This window comes from Gymnoscopelus microlampas (assembly GCF_963454915.1).
Source record: "Gymnoscopelus microlampas genome assembly, chromosome: 16".
Classification (NCBI taxonomy): domain Eukaryota; kingdom Metazoa; phylum Chordata; class Actinopteri; order Myctophiformes; family Myctophidae; genus Gymnoscopelus; species Gymnoscopelus microlampas.
Genome location: NC_139953.1, coordinates 13,748,561 through 13,769,706, shown reverse-complemented (window position 1 = coordinate 13,769,706; position 21,146 = coordinate 13,748,561). Strand labels below are relative to the sequence as shown.

Here is a 21,146-nt window from a genome sequence, read left to right as displayed (position 1 = left end):
AGCAATGCCCATGGTGGGGGTTCAAGGCCCTGATAGGTTCAAACATATGGGACTGCTCACAGTTGAAGAGTCCAAACTAACAACAGCAAAGTCTATTTTTTCTTTAATTGGTGAGGAGTTTCATCCTATATTAAAATTGCCTTAAGGGAGGGCCGGCGGACCTCTGACGTCACGCCATAACCATATAAGGAGTTCCCAATGCAGCTACGGCCCAATTATGGAGTGTGTTGCCTAAACTCAATGTGTCATCATGGCATCAAGCACAAACAAATCAGTCAGCTCCATATTACTGATGACATCAGGGATCTCCATATATGGGCATAAAAGGGAGAAGGGCTGACAGATACAGGGATCTCCATAATGGGGATTCAGTCGGATCGGTGGTGCAACGTAGGTGTGAGGGCCACATAGCGGCCCGAACCTCTAGTTGAGGAAAATTGTCTTAACACAATCATGCATTATTTATGCCACAACACAATTGATCCGTCCTGTAAGTACACACGCTCCTAAGTACGACATAAAAGACATGTCACACACTTATTGAAAATCTTTCGACTACAATGACATGCCCAAAATAGGGACGCCAAGGTGAAAGTTAAGGACCCCAAACCTTTTCCTAAGCTGCATTTTCCTGAACTTGACCGTTTGCATGCTATAGCAAAACTCAGTGTAAAAAAGTGACCTTGTTGTTTTGCCATTCTCTGCCCTCCTTCCATTACCCATCACTTAAATGAATATTTTGTGAACATGTGTTATGCCTTACTGCAAATAACCTCTTGAGCCATTGTGTCCTATTCTGGGCATGTTATAATGGGAGAACAATCTCCCATTTGGTGGAAATAGCAGATCTACAAGCTCAAAGCGCATCTTCGCCAAAGAGATTTTGTGTAGAAGGAAAAAAGTGGGCGAAGGATAGACTCCCGAGGGACCCCAGTCAATGAAGTGGGTGATTGTTGAACTCAATAACAGAATCAAGCAGTAATGTATTCCTGAGCAGAGATAGAATGGTTATTTTTGCAAAACTTAAATTAATTTGATTACATGTCTTGACTTATTTACGTAGCAATGACATTTCTAGCTTCCCATAAGACATTTTAGATTGTGATATATGAAGAGACATTTTATATTGTGATAAATGTAAGAAGAAGGCGTTCTGTGTGATTACATCATAATAAGGACAGAAAAGTGAAATCAAATAGCAGTTCACAATTTATTTACTGAATAAATCTTGGACAAAACACCAGAGTCTGTTACGATACAATCAGAACATCCGAGGCAGATCTCCCACCATGCACCACCCCCCTCTGTGAAATGAAACAAAGAACTAAGAAAAAAAAAGGACTTAACATTAGCACCAAATCAGCACCAACTTAAATAGGGGTATAGCTCATTCTACATAAAAAAAAGAAAAGAAAAAAAACAGAACAGAAAGAGAGCAAAACTGTCGTTTTAAAAAGCAACAAATCAGGAAATAGCAAATTGAAAAAGTTTCCACTGTTTTTTTTTTCCTTTTAAAAAACAAGCAAACCCCACCCCCCCCCCACCGCTAGGCAGGCTATAGCATTCATAGGGCACATGCCGATGACTAGATAGAAACAAAACAAAACACAAATTCAAGTAACATTGAGATACGTGTCCACTGGAACCCATTTTTTAGACCATGATCGTTTTCACAGAACCTGTACAGGCAGTAGAAAATCTAACATGAGGCCCTGAAAAGACCGGGTCATAGCGATAGTATCATTGAATACGTTTTTAAAAGAAAAGAAAAAAAAGGAGTAAGGGAGACTGGGTGGCATGGGTGGTCGGGCACAGAAATACTGGCACAAAAGAATAAATTGTTTATTCTAAAACTTCAGACAGGCAATACACGCCCACCACACACTTTGCGCCTGTCCTGTGTCAAAGATATTGCCTACATTATACATGAAAAAAAAAGAAAAATCTCAGAAAACAACCCTGCAATGTAAAACTTTAAATATATAAATTCATATTTATATATATATTTATATAATATATATAGTTGTTACAATTTAAATAAATGTTACAGTTTTTTTTCCATTCCTACAAATGATGGAGGAATTTAAATAAGAGGAAGCTAAGTTTTAAGAGGTGGACTCTTTCGTATCACCTAACCTTAACGCATCAAGTTGCACGATGCCACATCAGGAGGCTTACTGAGAGAACTTGCAAATTAAGGTTTAGGAAGGGAGATTAAAGCAGCAGTAACAACAGAATGCAATAGCTTAGAAACTAAAATATGTGGCAGCAAAATCCTGTGTTAATTTATCCATTTGTAACACAGTGAACAAATGTAACCAAATGGACTCTGGTTACATTTGTTCACTCTCATAGATGAACACTCAGAATTTTACTGTGTATGACAGTAAAAAAGAAAAGAAAAGTTTGTTATGGACAAACGAATAAAACGATAAAAAAAGAGTGTGGTGAAGGCCTAAGATGTTGAGGAAGGTGTAAGTACATATGTTACTCAAGAAGTTCTATGTGAAGGAGTTTACCGACCGTGTATGTCAGAATTTTCGAACATTTTAAATGTCATGTTAAACACAAGTGAGAAACAGGGGGAAAACGTTTTCAAAATAAAAAACAAAAAACAGATGAGGTCAACTATCTCAATGAGTGTGAGAACAGGCAGAAGCCAAGTCTGGTTGAAACCAACAGTCCAGGGTCTGTGAGCTAACCTCCATATAGGCTAGAATACATTAGGACTTGGGGGAAGGGATGGAGGGGACTTCTGACCCTGGCTCCTGTGGTTATGGGTCAATGCTACCTAAAGCTATACAAGAGGAAACAAAACGCATTACTGTAAGAGGAGTGGCGTTGTGGTTCGTTCAGTTATTCTGACTTTTCCTCCTGGTTCTCCTCTGTTCTGTCCCTTCCTGCTTTCTGTAGTGTCACAAACGGCGTGCACCTCTACTTTTTCAAAAGAGCACGACATTAAACCAAACAGATCTGAAAAAGAACATTTGCTACATTGTTTCACGACTTGCATGTCTGGCGGCGTCAACCTCCCCCCCACCTCACCCCTGCCAGGGGAAAGGGGCGGGGGAGAGGGTAGCATCGCCGACTGACGTTTAGGATGCCATTTGTCATGCCAGGCTCAAGGTTTTCCCTGGAATGGTGGAAATAAAACAGGATGGAAACACCTTTTGTTGTTGTTGTTGTTGTTAGTGACAAATGTTCATCTCCTAATCTCTAACGTACACTTGTTTGTTTTGCTGTTTCTTTTTTTTTCTCCTTGGCTTTGCCGTGAGCGTGGCAGAGCCAACCGTGGCGGAGTCGTCCCTTTGTGCTTAAGGGGAGGAGGGGAGGGGGCTCAGCTGAAGAACTGCTCCAACTCCTCTTCCATGCTCACCTCGGGGACTGTCTGCTCCTGCTCTCGTTCCCCTCGGCCGGGAGGCACCAAGCCCCCACCCGTGGCCCCGGATGCGGCGAACCAGGGGTGCTCCAGGATCTCCCGGGAGGTGAGCCGCTCGGCGGGCTCCCGGCGCAGGATGGAGCGGATCAGGCACTTGGCCTTGGGCGTGAGTGTCTCGGGGATGCTGAAGTGTCCCCTGCGGATCTTGCTGAACAGCGAGCCGGGCTCTACATCGTGGAAGGGGTAGCGCCCCACCAGGATGGTGTACAGCATGACGCCCAGGCTCCAGACGTCAGCTGCCTTGCCGGAGTAGCTGCCGCTGGCGTTGAGGATCTCGGGGCTGACGTAAGCTGGACAGCCATGTTTGTCAGACAGGGAGTCGTCGTGACCATCCAGGATGTAGGTGTCCTCAAGGCTCTCAAGCTTCACCAGGCTCCTGCAGGCACAAGGAAATAGAAAAACAAACATACATTATGTAAACAAATTCATACAGTACAGCATTTTTTTTCCAATTATAATAATGCATTGCCTCTCTATTCGCTATCAACATCGAGGCCCCAAATTGTTCTAGAGAGAGAGTGAAGTGGGGCAAATTATTCTGATGGTCATCTAGCCATTTTAAAACCATCATTTTTGGATGTAATAAGTAGAGCACCTAATGTTTCAAGCTTAAGGTCAACATCTCTCACAAAGATAATTGCAGCGCCAACAAAGATCAGCCTATAAATAGATTTTCAAAAGACCACACCGCAATTCAATAAGTCTCTGGCTGAATGGACTGAATGAAGAGTCTCACAAAGAGAAGCAAGGCTCCAAATAATGTGTTTTTTTATACAAAATCTTGCTGCCCTAATCTCTCAATTATTAGTCTCAACAAACCTGCTGGCTTGTGCTCCATGCACAGCTGGACTGTAATTAAATTAAACTATCAAATACTTATTTATTGTGGAAAGTAATATTATATAATGTCTTATAACTATTGTTTTTTTCTCTAGCCATGATGCTCATGACTGAGTGCAGATCACACTATTAAGAAGCCATTTTTGAGAGAGACACTAACCCAAGCGGCCAATAACTGATTTTCATTAGACAAATGTGTTAAGCAGCGAAAATCTGTCATTTAGTTGAGCGACACGTCATGCGACAAAGTATAAATTGGGCCTACAGAATTAGTCAAAGCTCTGGCAACAAATTCACCACACGCAGAGCAAAGAGACAAACTTGTGCCGGCTGTTTAAGCACTGGCCATCTGTGTGCCATAACTGTGAGCCATGATGCACGAGACAAGAACAGCCAATGCATAGTAGCATCTTCTGGGAGCCAACTGAACTGTCGTTCAGTTTTACTAGGGGGGAAAAAAGAACCAGGGAGCACTGGCTTATACATATTCAAAACCATATTCTCTGCCGTCTTGACATATGCGTGCACTTGCATGCCCACTCAGTGCAGCCCAGGAGTTTGTTGCCAATAAGGGCAATTTGACTTGAGGGGGTGGCTTCAAATTTTTATGTTAATATGCTGTAAAGTACATTACCATTTTCCCTTCAGCAATATTATATTTGTATGTGCAGAATGTCCTTTGTTCACAAAGACAGATGCGGAACCAAATGTTGGTTTCAGAGGAAGCATGTCCTTGTCTGAACAGCGACTCATTTGTAGGTCACAGAGCAAACCTGCAATACAATCAACAGGGTTTAACGCCTGCTGATCATACTGAACGGTCTTTGCAAGCAATCATTGGGGCTAAGATCTAATCCATTATTTCAATCATAGCACAGCCTCTTCATTTGAGCTATGCAGGATTCTGTGTGGGGATCCGAAAATATCTCTGCCGAGCTACGTGTAGGAGTAAAGGAAAGCGTAGCCGCCGTGGAGCCTGTGCAAGGTGGCTCTGCTGTGCTGTTGGATTCCACTCGTGGCCGACCTCTGACCTACAGACTTCATACAAGCTGGTGGTTGGTCAATGGCAAACAGCAGTGTGACATAACCAGGTCAGGAACTTAACACATGCTGTGGTACTATCGGCTGTCTCTCTCTCCCGCACTCTCCGTCCCTCTCTCCAATTTCGGTCCTTCTCTGGACATTCACTTGAGCCCTCGAGTACTGCACTTTGATTGGAGCCAGAGTGGATCTTAATCTCAGTCTGAAGGAGCTTTTCTCTTATCTCTGTCCATTCGTCTCCACCGGGCCATGGATGGCGGGCTAAAACGGTGAAAGCACACCCTTGACACGCCCGCAACACTCAACCTGCCCCAAAACTGTCTTGCACCATCACTCTCGAAATTCAGCAGGCATCAATCATTTAAGGGAGGGCATGGCATCCCGGCCCTGGGAGTAGGAGAGCATGGCAGCCAAGGTTGTCAGGCTCATATTGAATACGCAAGGCAGCTCAGCTTCCCGGTTTCCACAGCCGGTGCCAGAGACTGACGCCACGCATTTGGAGAGGGGGCATCCGGTGGCAGGCTGTGCTTCTGGCACTGGGTGTTAGTCAAGCACCAGCTTCCCTCATTTGGTAGATTTAATATTGATTTTATGGACTCTCTGCTAAGATCATGAGGAAAGGGGCAGACTATAAATGTTTTTGAATCTGCAACAACAGACAATTTATAGAATTATAAATTAACTAATGGACATTGGACAGAGGTTGCTGTGGCAACTGACAATGCCTGGATATTGTGGATGCAATTTGCAAATGCCGTCACCAGGGGGCAGTAAGTCTGTGCAATCCCAGACTGCAGCAAGCCAATAGCCTATTCTTGCTGATCCCTACAGAAGTGCAGCCTTGAATGGCAAAATCTCAACCTAAATTAACATCTGTCGCACAAAAGCAACTTCAGTGCCTATGCAACTGCCTATGTTTCCACATCATTCCATACCCGCAGTCCCTCATTTAGCTTAACCACTTGAACTCGAGGGTTCCTATTCTGGATTGAACATTAGGCAAAAATAGCAACACAACAGGTTGTGGCCTCACAGATCGGCTATTTTTAGAAAATAGATTTGGTGTAGAGGGGAAAAGGAGTGGACCTGGTATAGAGCCCTGGGGGACCCCGGTCAACAAAATATATAGGGTTTAAGTGGTTTAATGGCACTTCAGCCAAAAAATGCATACATAACTAAACCCTGTGCAAATATAGCTGAGAGGAACTGAAAGGGCTGATGTTTTATGTACACTGTATGATTTGTGGGGGGATATTTAAGCTTGACATCATCTCACTTTACAGTCTCCCGTTCTGTGATACGCAGAGATGACACTCGCTTAACTGCTAGACGCATACAAATAAAGACAAAATAGGAGGAAACAGACAGCTGAGGTGGCTCTGAAAGATGAATCCAACCAGACAGCGTTTAGCAGCAACATATCTCAATGCTCACCTGTCCTCATTCTTGAAGACGAACTTCCTCAGTTTGAGGTCACGAAGGACCAATCCATTGTCGTGGCAGTGTGCCACGGCCGAAGCTATCTGATGGAACAGTCGGGCGGCCTCGTCTTCCCGCAGCTTCTTGCACATGCGGACGAAAGAGTGCATGTCGCCATGGCTCCTCTCGAAGAACACATAGGCCCGTGTCTCCCCGAGCAGGATCTCCACTATCTGGTTGATGTGTTGGTGTGTGCCAAGGGCAAAGTAGGCTGCCAGCGACTCCTGGTAGCGGCCAATGTCAAACACCTGTGATCGCATAGAGAGGAGAATTAGTAGGTCCCATTAGATGGTTAAGTCGCCATTGTGGCTCTCATTACGCCTCTTGGAGTGTTAACAACATGTCAGGAGAGTGCTCGAAACCACTGGTGCAAAATGATCCGGATTAAGATAAACAAAAACAAATCCTGTACTTCAGGAGCCAGGGAGGGTAGGTAATGGATCTTGAAATACAGGCAAACCGAATTGGAATGTAAACGCAGCCCAGTGTCTTGGTTTCCATAGTAACCTCTCAATTGACTTTCAGTAAGGCTGTACAGGTGAGATGGCCTCTCCGCTCGTAGGCAAGAGGCAGTCAATACAAGGGCTCCCCACAGCCACTCAAGGTCTAAAGTTATGACCTAGGTTTTCTGGCTCGGCACGGGCCATCAATCCTAGAGGCATAAATTGAACTTCGGTGGAAGGTACAACGAAATGGTCACAAAGAAATTGCAGTCAGAAAACCAGTAAATCTAGCTTGCAGCCTAAGTCAAAGGCTGTGGGTTCGTTATTGCCATGTCGTCGCCACAGTACCTCAGTCACGGTGTGTATAGGATATTTACAGTTCCTTACGAGCCCACTGGTGCATATAACCATCATCTCAATTCATTAAGCCATTTTAAGCCTGCTTAATGCTCGTAATGTTTAATAATACTCCTGGGACATTCCAGTGTCCATGTAATTAAAAGTAAAGTCAATATAGTGTGTGTGTGTGTGTGTGTGTGTGTGTGTGTGTGTGTGTGTGTGTGTGTGTGTGTGTGTGTGTGTAGAGGAAGGGGGTAGCAGCCAGAAAATCTAGTTTTAAGAAAATGGCACCACAGTTTCTTAACTCCCAAAGTTCTGACGTTATCCCTATTCCCTACCAAACATATGCATATCCAAGTAGTCTCTTCCTACTCCCAGAACAATGGCAGATGTTTTTTTGGGGGGGGGTTGCGACCAAATGTGCATAACAAGCACGCATGAGACAGATACACTTGCAATGGCGAAACACATCCCGCATTCAATTGTTTGACAATGGGGAACAAAGCCGTCGGGTGAAGGACTTTGAAGAGGAGTGTGTATGTATGTGGTTACTCATTCTTTTGTCAGTGTTACATCATGCAACCCAAACCACACGGCGCGGTGCCTGGCTCTCCATTCACTTTTTCCATTAGGCTGACTATTTTACTACATATTCAAAAACAGGAGGCAAAGAACATCTATAAACGCTGTGTTATGCCAATATTCCAAAGGATTAGTGTGCGCAACAATGGGACTATGCTTTCGAGTCGAATGTGTTCGCACCATTTGACGAATATCCATTTAAATATGGTAACAACATTAGCACCTAAAAGCATAATTGTATAAGATTTGTACAAATGCACCAACATTTTCTAGCGTATACATTAATTCGTCATGTTATTCATATGACATTACCCAAGTTAAAGCATTTGCACAAAAAAAAAGGGGGGGGGGGGTAAGGACTTTTGTGCAAACTGCAGCATTTTATTATTATCAATTAATTAATGTGATATTTATGTTATGTTGATGAATTGAATGAATACATAGGACCCCAATGGAAACAAGACCGCAAGGACTTTTTTTTGGTGTTTGGTGTTTAGACCAAGTGTTTGACTGTACTCCTGCTGCTGTGTTGCATTTCTGTCTAATACAGTATGCAACCAATCAAGTAGGCTGCCAATCATGGATTCCAAGGATTCCTCACCTTACAGACGAGTTGCTCCCCGCTGTGCAGGTGGGCGGCTCTGAACACGTGGTCTCCCTCCAGCGGCTCCAACAAAAGGTAATCCCCGATGCGGGAGATGCAGTGCGAGGAGTCCGGGGTCTCCGGGGGGCTGGGGGGGGACCCGAGGTTGGGGCTGAAGCTCTGCAAGGAGGATTCGGTGGTCCTCAGGCAAGACAAGTCTTCGAAGTCGTGCGATTTGTGCCGCGATCTCCCATAACGTGAGATGTTAATGGGGTTTGACCTCTGTATGTTCATGAGGGAATGATGTAATAACTCCACAAAGCCGGGGCCTTCCTCCTCCACCTCTTCAGCACGATCCGGTGGTTGTTGTAAACTTATTATATAGTGCAATGATGTTGTGCAACAGTTCAACACTTTGTAGTTATTCTTAAATAAAACAAAACAAAAAATCTTTGCGTTAAAATGAAGTTTTTTTTGTGTCGGATCTTGCAGATTGTCAGTTATGTATGATGACTATCAAACAATGATAGACAGTCAAAGCTCGGTGGCTGGTTCGTAATACAATGGGGGAATTAAGGAAGGGGGGGCAGTTTTACGAAGATGTATTTCTCTTTTCCAACGTTTATCTACTTGGTCCGTTTCGATTTCCACAAATGCTCTAATAAAAATAAAAAATGTTATTTTATATAATTTCAACTGCAGGTCTTTGCACAGATCGGGTGCAAATTTCAGCAGCAGCAGTGCGGGTTTAAGTGACTAAGAGAATTGCAACAAAAGGCAATGCTATCAAACGTCAGCTTTTGCAACGAGGACCTGCTAACGTTAAGTTAGCACCACACGGCTCATCTAGGTTAGCTTATCTCGCCGGTTTAAACGGTAATAATGGCACGTTTCATAGAACCGAAACAACTAGTTGTGGATACCGCTTGCATGCAAAAGACAACGACAAAAAAGACGATTATAAAAAATGGAAGGAAGTTTCTGCAAGCTTTTCAGTTACTGGATTAAACCCTGAATAAGTCAAACACACAAGTGAATGATATAGCAGGTGCAGGCAAGGGGGGGTTGGGGCTATCTTAGTTAGCTTCCTTGCTAACTAGTACCAGGTCAGTGCAGTCAGTGGCCTTCTTCTTGCTCCCCCAGATACCAGATCCATGCACGGCGATCGTCATCAAACATACGTTGATGATCATAAAACCCCCATCGAGAGTACAAGAGATGAGCCTTTGTTGTTGTGGTGCCGGGAGTCGATCGGTGCCCTTTCTGCGGCGGCGGATCGGGCTTCGTTTTGGGGGTTTTTGATAATTTTTCTAATGAAAAATCCAAAAAGGAAACAATCGTTGCCGCTTGATCGCTGCTGGAAGAGGGAACGATCAATGAAGGGACGGCCGGCCGACTTTCCCCAGGCCTATCCCTGGAATTCAGCAGGACATCCTCCTCTTCTCCCGTGGTGCTGTACCTACGTGGCTCTGAGGGGATCTAGTCCATTCAGTGCCTTCACACACACACTGCGCTGCCGTTGCAAGAGCTGACTAGTACCTAGTGTTGCCAAGTTGTACGAGAGAAATAAGCAATAAGGTCTAGGAAAAACAAGCCCAAAAGAAGCGACTATCTACACGAGCCCTTTGAAAATAGCCGATCTACTTGTAAATTGACTATTTTCAAAAAAAATATGGGAAGATTTATTTTTAAATTAAGAATATTTTTGAAACATTTTAACAACGCAAATCTTGTATGGGGATTGGGGGTCCCTCACCTGGCATACATTTCAGATGGGGGTCTGCAGACAAATACATATTAATTTGGGGGTCCTTGACTTGGAAATGTTTGAGAAACACAGGTTTAAACAACATTAGGAAACAAGCCCAAATTAGCAACAACTACACTTTAGAAACAAGCCCAAAAAAAAACGCAACCCGCAACTGCCAAATGCCAATATATTTGCAAGCAACTTTACAGAAAAACAAGCCCAAACTCCCTTATATTAAGCGGACATGGCAACACTGACTTCCACACACACAGACACATACCCTCCTCCACCGACCCGCCCCCCTGACGTAGTTCACACAGTGAAACCCCATTGGCTTCCTACGTGACTAATAATATGCGGTCATGTGAGAGCCGTGTAGTGTGTGAGGTACCCCCCCCCCTACAAATCTAAATGTGTCCCATACTGGTAAATTAGCTGGGAGGTGGGGGGGGGGGGGGGTGATCAGTGTTGCCAGGTCGGCTTATTAATTATAAGCGACTTTGGGCTTCTTTTTCTGTAAAGTTTATTGTAAATATTGGTAGTTGTGGGTTGTGTTTTTTTTGGGGCTTATTTATAAAGTGTACTTGCTTATTTAGGCTTGCTTCCATTTTTTAAATTATTATATAAACCAGTGGTTCTCAAATACTTTCATGACAATGTTTTGTGCCAGGGAGCATTTGTGAATGTTTCAAAAATGCCCCAAATGTTCCACATTGTATTGCAAGAGTTTTTGAAAATAGCCGATGCATATAGGTTTACATGTGCTCATGTGGCCTATAAATTGCTTCTTTGGGGCTTGTTTTCCTAGACCTGGTTGCTTATTTCTCTCACACAATCTGGCAACACTGGATTGGATGGGATGGGGATGAGAGGAGAGCAGGAGCTACTGTAACATGGCGTGTTGCAAAATGTGCTTCCTCTTGAAATGTCATTCATGGGGAAGATAGGGGATTTTCCACCGTCGATGTTGTTGATGCCGCTATTGTTTTCAAGGTGTTGCACCATAGTTAATTTGCATCTCCTCAGCAATTCTATACCCCCCCCCCTCCCCATGACTGTTTAATGTTCCTTGTTTTCTCTCTCTGGAAGAGCAGGGTGTGTGAGAAAAAGAAAGGATTGAGCAATTCTTGCGTAGGAATGTAGGTCGTTGAGAGGAATGCTTGCAGCTGGACGTGGGACAGTGACAGAAGTGGTCCTTTTAACCTCTCTTCCCTTACTGCCTTCCAGGCAGGAACATGCACGCGTGTGTACACACACACACACACACACACACACACACACACACACACACACACACACACACACACACACACACACACACACACACACACACACACACACACACACACACACACACACACACACACATTCTAATGCTTTTTTTTTAAACTAAAGCCCCCGCAACATGGAAATGCATTTTTCACACAGAAGCCTCTCATCTCAGAATTGTGGTTCACAGTTGCAGAATGTGATTCTCCCACACACTAACATACCTCAGATAGAGTGTGTGTGTGTGTGTGTGTGTGTGTGTGTGTGTGTGTGTGTGTGTGTGTGTGTGTGTGTGTGTGTGTGTGTGTGTGTGTGTGTGTGTGTGTGTGTGTGTGTGTGTGTGTGTGTGTGTGTGTGTGTACGATTTCATTTCAGTGATCTAATCTTTGCGAGCCACCCACTATATGCTCTATAGTAATGCCGCTGTGGGCATGCAACAGTACATTGTATAATATGCAATAAACCATTGATTATAATATGAAGAAACCAATGAATTATGAACACGCTGTAGATTACTGTACTCCAGATCAAAACAAATGCATGGATTGCCATCATAACATTGCCATCATTTTACCCATTTTCTGTCTTCTGTGTCCCTATTCTTAATACTCAGAAGATGACAGGAACATGTTCTGTCCTTGGACTCTTTAACACTGGTCAGTGACCAACAAATCAAACCTTTTTCTATGGTTGCACTTGTTGGAAATGGTTCTAGATATGAATGCCAGCTAAATGCATGAAATGCAGACAGAATGTAAACATTTCTGAATAGGTTACTGTGGTGCATTTCTGCAGTACATTCATACAGTTTGGTATTTGCACATTACTGTAACATCAAACAGCCCGGCCTCCGCGATGCATTCCGTTAAGCCTGGAACACAGCTGTGCATGGAGCAGAATAATAATCCCCAAAGATTCCCTTTGTCCCCATTCCCTGACGGTCTGTCTGACTCATTTCTCGTGGAGAGAGAAGAGGCACACCACTCGAGAAAATCCACCAGGGCACATCAGCTCTCCAGACACGTTTATACGCTGAGGAGTTGCGGCAGGCTGCCCAAGCGGTGTCTTCCAGCACAGAGCTGGTCGTGTGTGTGTGTGTGTGTGTGTGTGTGTGTGTGTGTGTGTGTGTGTGTGTGTGTGTGTGTGTGAAGCACTGAAACCGAGATGTGTCCCGGAAGACTTCAGAGGTCAGCGAGGACGAGTGAGCATCTCTGAATCAAGTCCCCGGAGCGGTCCTTCTCCCCGCCCTCCTAATAGGCTGCACCCCCCCACCCACCCCCTCTCCAGACAATGATCTGAGGTCAGCCTCACCCTGCTTATTGAGGTTATTGGGAAGACTTATAAGATCCCAGGTCTGGCCCCTAAGGGTCTGGATCCACAATATGCTGGGTTTATCTATCTACATACTTTCATATTTTCCTTGTTGGTTGCAATGCAATGGGAAGCTTTATTGTGTCACCAAATGTTGATTATGTTCTGTGCACAGCACAGGTGGTATCACAAATAGTACACATCCACTTGTAAAATCTTCAGTGTTTATTTAACTCGTTCCCATTTGTACACTCTCGGGAGTTAAATGAACACTCTGGATTTTACTGTAGCAACAAACTCAGCTATAGCGAGCTTACTCACCAGCAAAATGGTTCTGTGTCACACCTCCACACTCTGTGGGTAAAATATATTTATATATATATATATATACACACACACATACACACACCGCAGATAACTATCACATTATCAGAGATTTGTTGTCACTTTTATTTTAACTAGTATGCAAATGTATGTAAATAATAGCCGATCTACAACAAGCTTACAACGCGTCACATTGTGACACGTTGTGAGCTTGTAGAGGGGATATTTTTGGCGCTTGGCATGGCACACAACCAAGTATAAATAAGGGTTTCAGATGCGGGTGAACTAGGTTTGAATCCAGGTGGTTACACAAACAGAAAAAGAGACCCGGGCCCCACACACACACACGCCTCCCCCTCTGTTCATTTTCATATGGAGAACACAGTTCTTGTGCCCTGTGGTTCGTGGCCTTCTTGTAACCCACAGCCAACGTTTCCCCAAAAGGGGATCTGCTATTGGGCAGCAGCTGCACTTCTACCCCTCAATTTATATTGAGCAAAGAAAGAAAAAACAAGTTATTTTGGGGGAACAGTACGTGTGCGTGTGTGCGTGTGCGTGTGTGTGAATGAGAGAGAGAGACAGAGAAAGAGGCAGAGAGATGAAGGATACTGTTTCATTGACGATATGGACTATGCTCACATTTCCTTCCATTCTTCCTCCATGATGTGCCGGGGACAGTGGCTGCTCACATTGAATTACACGCAATTGTAATCATGAAAGGAGCACAAAGTACAACTGAGAGGTATTGGATATCAATTTGTAATCAGATCCACCCATCAATCAACAATGAGGTGTTATGAGACAAACCGTGCAGGCAGTGTCGGAGAAAACGATTCGGATTACTGTTTTTCTCGGTGCGCTCCGAGGTCTAACATGCCAGCGCAGCGATAAATGGCCGTTTCCACCATTGTAAACATGCTCACCGCAGGCCTGAGCTCACCGTTTCAGAGCACTACACACAGTGAAAGCTGGAGATATGGGAAGCTCACGTGCTGTACACAGTAAAATCCTCAGTGTTCTCTGAGAGCAAATGGACCCTTTCCGGTCTGGGGAACCCCAGGGGTCCACAGCTATATTACCATACGGGTCAATTTCGTTCTATTTTTACACTCTCAGATTCAAACGCTGCTTCACTACAGTGGAGCAGCCCATACAAATAAATACTCTATCCATAATACGGGGTCGATCTCAGCAATTCATCCTCATGGAAAATCTAATGTAAAAGGAACATGTAAGGAAATATGAAAGCGTTCAGTTCTGACAGAGAGGAAGCCATATGTGGGGCCATGACGAAGAAAGCAAATGGGCAGAGCCTAAATTTCCAAATAAAAAAACAGTCTGCTTCATCATAGTGATTTATAACCTTTTTAATTTCATAGACCCCCAGTTTGATATCTTGTGATATCTTTTACTACCCTGCTGTATCTAGCCCTTTATTCTGTATCTTAACTGCTGTGCTGCCTTTTGCAACTGAATTTCCCCTGTGGGATCAATAAAGGTCTTATCTTACTGTATCATCTTATCTTATCTTATATGCATTAGTTCACGGAGCCCCATGTTGATACGATTTTGTTAGATCTCTGGGACCCCTATCTACACTGTAGAACCCTGCAGAGTAGAACCCCCTAACTGTTGGTTCCTCACTATCAATCCTTTAGCTGGAGGCCCCCCTGGAACCGCCTTAAGGACACCTGGGGGTCCCTGGAGTCCGGACCCCATGTTGAGAACCACTGTAGGACATACATTGGACCAGTGCAGCTTTTTGAGCTTACGCAGCACTTAAAACTTAATAACTTCATAAGCATCTTGTTTACTTACAGCAGCACAGGAAGTGCCTCGGTGCAAAATGATGTGAACCCAGAAAGGAGAAACGGCCCAGTCAGCATCAAAGCCCAGCACAGCAGGAACACTTTAGCTCATCAAATAAACACTGGCATTTCCTTTGACCTTCGCTTGACCTGCTGGCTATACAGAGCAACATTTCTAGAATGGAAATATTATGTCTCAGATTAGTGAGCTGAGGATATACTGTATGTACACCCAGCAGGTAACTAAACGTCATTTGAGGGAGCGGATTGCTTTCTCTCCGAGGCACTGCAGAGGGAAGTGAGACAGGATGAGAGGCAGGTCACAGTGACAGTGACCTCGGTCACGGGCAGAGGAAGGAAGGATCACTGGGCCCTGGGGCGGAGACGACAGTGGCATCCTCATCAGTTTGGATCTCTGCTTCACACCATCAGATGGCAGAGAGGGAGGAAGTGAGCGAGAGAGTGAGCAAGAGAGAGAGAAAGACAGAGAGGGGGGGGGGGTCTGGTTAGTGAGCGGGTCTGTCAGTGGACATGGTGACTCATCCATTCAAATGCGGAGGGGTTAATATAGTCACGCTTTAAAGTCAAACATGTAAAGTCACGTAGCTATTTGCAGCTTAAAACCACTTTCAACTTGACATCCCTATTTTGGTCATGTCATTATGGGCAAAAATAGTAAAGACATTGTCAAAATGTCAAATATAGTTATTATTATCATTATGATGTGATTAAGCATCCCAAAATGTCTCCACTGACTAAAGAGCAAGTGCATTCTTTTATCTATCTTTTATGCACCAGTGAAATGGTGATTCATGTTGCGACTGATTCCTAATGTGTGCGCAATGAGATTGTTGTTTTGTGACCATGCAGTCGTCACTAGTCAGCCGATGGCGATATGGTGTTACGTCTCATTCATATTTTATGTATCCATAATCATAAGAGATGATCTGGCTGTTAAACTATACAAACTAATATACAGTACAAGCATCTATTATGAGGACTTAAAGTAGGGCTGGGCAATAGGGATATTATATGGAAGTGTTCTATGAGTCTAGATCATGATTTTGGATATGTAATATCATATGGCATGCATGTCAAAAAGCATTGTCCTAGTTTGAAAGGCTGCATTATTGTGATCTTCTTGCTGTTCTTACTTGCCTTTACCCACTTAATTATTATATAGGGCCTATAGGTGGGCACCAGGCAAATAATAATATATATTCATATATAAGAATATTATAGGTATATAATAGGCATATATAGGCATTATTAAAAATAATCTGATTGTGTAAATATTTTTGTGAAAGCACCACCTCAGTGGCCTTGTGGTTAGAGTGTCTGCCCTGAGACTGGGAGGTCGGGGTTCGATAATACCAAAGACTCTAATAATGGGACCCAGTGTCTCCCTGCTTGGCACTCAGCATCAAGGGTTGGATTGGGGTAAGACCCTACGACATACTAGCGTCATGTCTAGAGGGTGTACTTGTACATCACGCTACCTCACGCTATAAGGAAACAGGAGATAGGCTCCTGCTCTATGGGCCTCAGGGCTCGGCAAGGCTTACTACTACTACTACTACCACCTCTGATGCAGCCTGACAGCGAGTCCCATGGGTTCGATTCCTGAGCCCGGCGGAGGACCTTTGCTGCATGTCACTCCCCAACTCTCTTTCGGTTTGCTGTCAGTCTCCACTGTGCTATCGAAATAAAGGCAGAAAAGTCCCCAAAAATATCTGAAAAAAAAAAATCAATCATAAAAATAGCTAAGAAAAGAATCGCTAGTTGCAGTCCTACACAGATCACAGTACTGTGATTGGAAACGCTGTAAAATCCCTGCCCATCGTGTCTTGTGGAGCCTAATTATTACTGTTAATTTGTTTGGCCAAGAAAAGAAATCCAAACCTGCGATTTTCAAAGGTTACGGTGACACTATGTGACGGATGTGTTAGAGAAGGCCAGCTTAATGGATCCTCTGAGTCGCCACACTGTCAACTATCCTGAGTGTTCATTTAATGCTGAGAGTGCACAAATGTTAAATTAACACTCTGGATTTAACAGTGTATGAAATGATGGGAGTACACTGTCCTTGTCTGGCCCCTAAATCAAGCACCAAGTACACATGAGTGTAAAATCCTTCACATGCTCACGCACGCACGCACGCACGCACGCACGCACGCACGCACGCACGCACGCACGCACGCACGCACGCAGTGTTACAGTCAGTATAACACTGCTGCAATTCTGCACCATCCAAGCTGCTACCATGGCAACCCTTCTCCATACCCTAGGGAACACTCTGCATGAATACAAACATAAACACAAACACACACATACGTAAATACTCTCGCACACACACACACACACACACACACACACACACACACAGTCGACAAAAGACACTCGCTCCCTTGGGAAATAACACTCTCCGCTCCATTTCGGTGCAATTTTGCTCCAAAACAGGACATTTCATGCCTGCTTTGAAAGGAAGATTCTAGCAAAGTGTCATCATTCACATCCATTTTGCTGCCCCATGCATCACGATGCTGTCACAGGATTCCATCAGGACACGATTATGGTCGGCTTTCTGCCACTTCTATCATCTATAACTATGAATTACTGCCGTCGTGCTGTATTCATTTTCAACGCAACAGCGTTTTTTTCCTTGTTTGATGTGGTGGCAATGACCTCTGAAACAGTATTGACACTGACTGGCACCACAATGTAATATCCCATTGAGGTCACTGCCAATTACAATCCTTATTAGATGATGCGGCATGCAGCTTCTCGGTTTGCACAGCCACACAGATGTATAATTTTCATTTTTGTCATCTAAATATTTGTGCTCTTTTACAGTGCAGCATATTTTAAATAGCAATGCATCATGTAGACATAATAATAATACATATGAATATATGTAAAATAATAATATGTGTCTATCAATGTGTCTATCACGTCAGCTTCCTGAGTATGACGCAAATCTACACCTGGAAGGTATGTGGCAAGTGTACACGCACGCACGCACGCACACACGCACACACACACACACACACGCACGCACGCACGCACGCACGCACACACACACACACACACACACACACACACACACACACACACACACACACACACACACACACACACACACACACACACACACACACACACACACACACACACACACACACACACACACACACACACACACACACACACACCTATGCGCAGTAGTACAGTCTACACTCACACACACACACACACACACACACATCACACCTATGCGCAGTAGTACAGTCTACACTCACACGCACAAAATTGCTTTTATAGAACCCCGATGAATCAGACATTGTGGGCTGACAGACGGCCCCCTGTTGAAGTTCAAAGTGGGTCCCTGCTCTACATATTTACAGGAGACTTGGCTCTCAGCAGAAAGATAAATCACACGGAAGCCTCCTGTTGTTGCTGTGAAGTTTTGGAAGCGGAAAGTCTGTGGTGTGAAATGAGAATGGAGGCTGCTAGACTGTGACTTGCACAAGTCAGATGAGGGCAGCGTGCTTCATTTGCATATTGGAAAGTGTATTACAGTAGCGTTTCCCAAACAATGGGTCGGGACCCATTTTGGGTTATAGGGTCAATCTATTTGTGTTTTTGGGGATTTTTTCAAAAGAAATGTCAGACATTTTCAAAAATAAATAAGAATAATTCCATAAAATATAAACGTAAGAAACAATGAAAATAGCAGATGTACTATTTTCACTATGAAATATGGCTTAAATGGATAATTCATAAAGTATTTTTGTAGGTTTGGGTCTACATTTGGAACCCGTGTGCTAGACTGTGACTGTCACAAGTCAGATGAGGGCAGCATGCTTCATTTGCATGAGGAAGTGTATTACAGTAATAGATGTGGGATGATGAGTTTCACAAGGGGGGATGTCTATCTGCTCTCGCCTGCACACAGATATCAATATGAGTCCTTGTATGCCTGTTCATTTTGTACGTATTCACCCATGATGAGGCTATGTTTGATCTACCAGGTGATCAATTGAGTTGATCAAAAACAACCATTATTAACTTTTTATTTTATTTTATAAGACTTTGTTTGGGCTTTTTGCCTTTATTGATAGATTACAGTAGGCTGACAGGAAATGGGGGAGAGATGGGGGGGTGACACGCAGAAAAGGTCGAACCCGCAACACGGTCGAACCCGCAACACGTTGTCAGGCTGGTTTAGCCTACCTGCCCAGACGGTTACGCCAACCGTCCGGGCCGATTGTTAACCATTATTGTAAATCACACGTATGCACTTAAAACATTTATCCACAGATAGTCCGAATTTATCGGACTTTTATTATTCACATAAAATTATTGACTCATTCTTTGTTAGATTTTAATATTCTATGCTTGTATAATAATTAGCAGCTCATCATTAGATGTGGTTTTCACGGTAAAGGGTGATCACGACAATCCTGGAAAAATGGCTCTTGTGATCTTGTGCCAGAAATGGTTGCCCACCTAACTAAGTTATTAAGTCTTAATCCCTTTCAACCTGGCGTCCCTGATTTGGGCATGTCATTATAGGGCAAGATTTTCCCAAAAAGTCAAAAGTTATCAAAAGAAAACATGTCTCCCTGAAATGAGCAGATCACATGTTGCAATGTGACGCATTGTGAGTGCGTAGATCGTCTATTTTCACCGTGCAACACCATCATACGACAAGGTGTAAAATAGTGACATTAGGCTAATAACAGAAGCAAAGCATACATGAAGTGAGAGTTAGGGAGGAGTAAGGGAACCACGCTTGCTGTCCCTGTAAGCAACATCAGCAGAATTAGCGGTGACAGTAATGATCTGTTTCCGTTATAACCGGCAAACAAATGCTGGCCTGTCAAGCAAAACATGCCTGTGGCATTCAGTACTGGTTGCGGGGTCGAAGCGTTTAGCATTCCGCTTCAGCTCAAATGTCTGCAGTGTGCTGACGCAGTCGTCCAGCATTTGCAGACGCCGATACAAAAGTATGTTTGCTCTATAACTTTTCTTCGAGGATGATGGCTTACACAGAAACTGATATCGAGATGTTGTGGCTAGGGCAGAGAGCTGTGCCGTATCCTGTCCGGAGTCAAAAGGTGATGCAGTGAGTGTGTGTTTGGGTGCGCGCGCCAACCCCCACATGTGTACACGTGCCCATTCTTTGAGACACACATACGGGTATTTGGGGGAGTGGTGAAGTCCACCACTGTCTTCAAGGTGCAAACAATACAGGTATGAGCATTGAGTTTGTGAGACGGATTGTATATAGTCACATATTCTTCTGAAACTATGGTTGCAACGTCCAAATCTTGTTTTTTCAAGCTCCCTCAGCCACTAAAAGGATTCAAATCCACACAAGGAGCGTATTCGTTTGCACCTCCAACACACTCATGTGACATTGATTCCCTTCCCCTATTCGCATAAATGGGTTGATGTTACTGGAGCTAAAAGAATATGAGCCCATAAGTTTTCTTCTGACAACTCTACTGCTCTCTCTGCAGCGATCAGATAGGGATAGGCCACGGCAACACGCTGCCCTTTTATCTATCAGATAGGGACTGTCGCTGAGGTTAGGTCAGATTTGAGATTAGCCAAGCGTCATAAAGATAGGCCTACAGTTGGAGAGGGGGGAGGGGGGGGTGAAGCATTATGGGTAGCGGAGCTCTCTGTGATCTCAGGAGGCTTTGAGATACAATCTTTGATCTTTGATGTCGTCTCCTCGCTTTGTGTCGGACGGCCTCTCCAAGCAGCAAGTCTCTTTGCGAGCTCAGATGGTGGAGATAGGGAGAGGCTGGGAACGGCTCGCCCGCTGCATTCTCAGTTCAGAAGCGTGTCCCCGTGTCCCTTTTTCTTGCTGAGTCGGGAGACGTCGCGAGGGTCGCTGGTGGAGCTGCCATCCCATAATGCTGACCTC

General features: G+C 44.1%; 1 protein-coding gene across 1 annotated transcript; it reads right to left on the bottom strand.

Annotated features, from left to right (window-relative positions):
- Positions 1–1,199: 1,199 nt before the first annotated feature.
- Positions 1,200–10,237, bottom strand: trib2 (tribbles pseudokinase 2). Its single transcript, XM_084083533.1, has 3 exons — positions 8,765–10,237; positions 6,755–7,047; positions 1,200–3,815 (listed from the first exon to the last, which is right to left on the bottom strand). Exons 1-3 carry the CDS (start codon positions 9,038–9,040, stop codon positions 3,338–3,340), a joined length of 1,047 nt encoding a protein of 348 aa, XP_083939659.1. The 5' UTR covers positions 9,041–10,237; the 3' UTR covers positions 1,200–3,337.
- Positions 10,238–21,146: the final 10,909 nt, after the last annotated feature.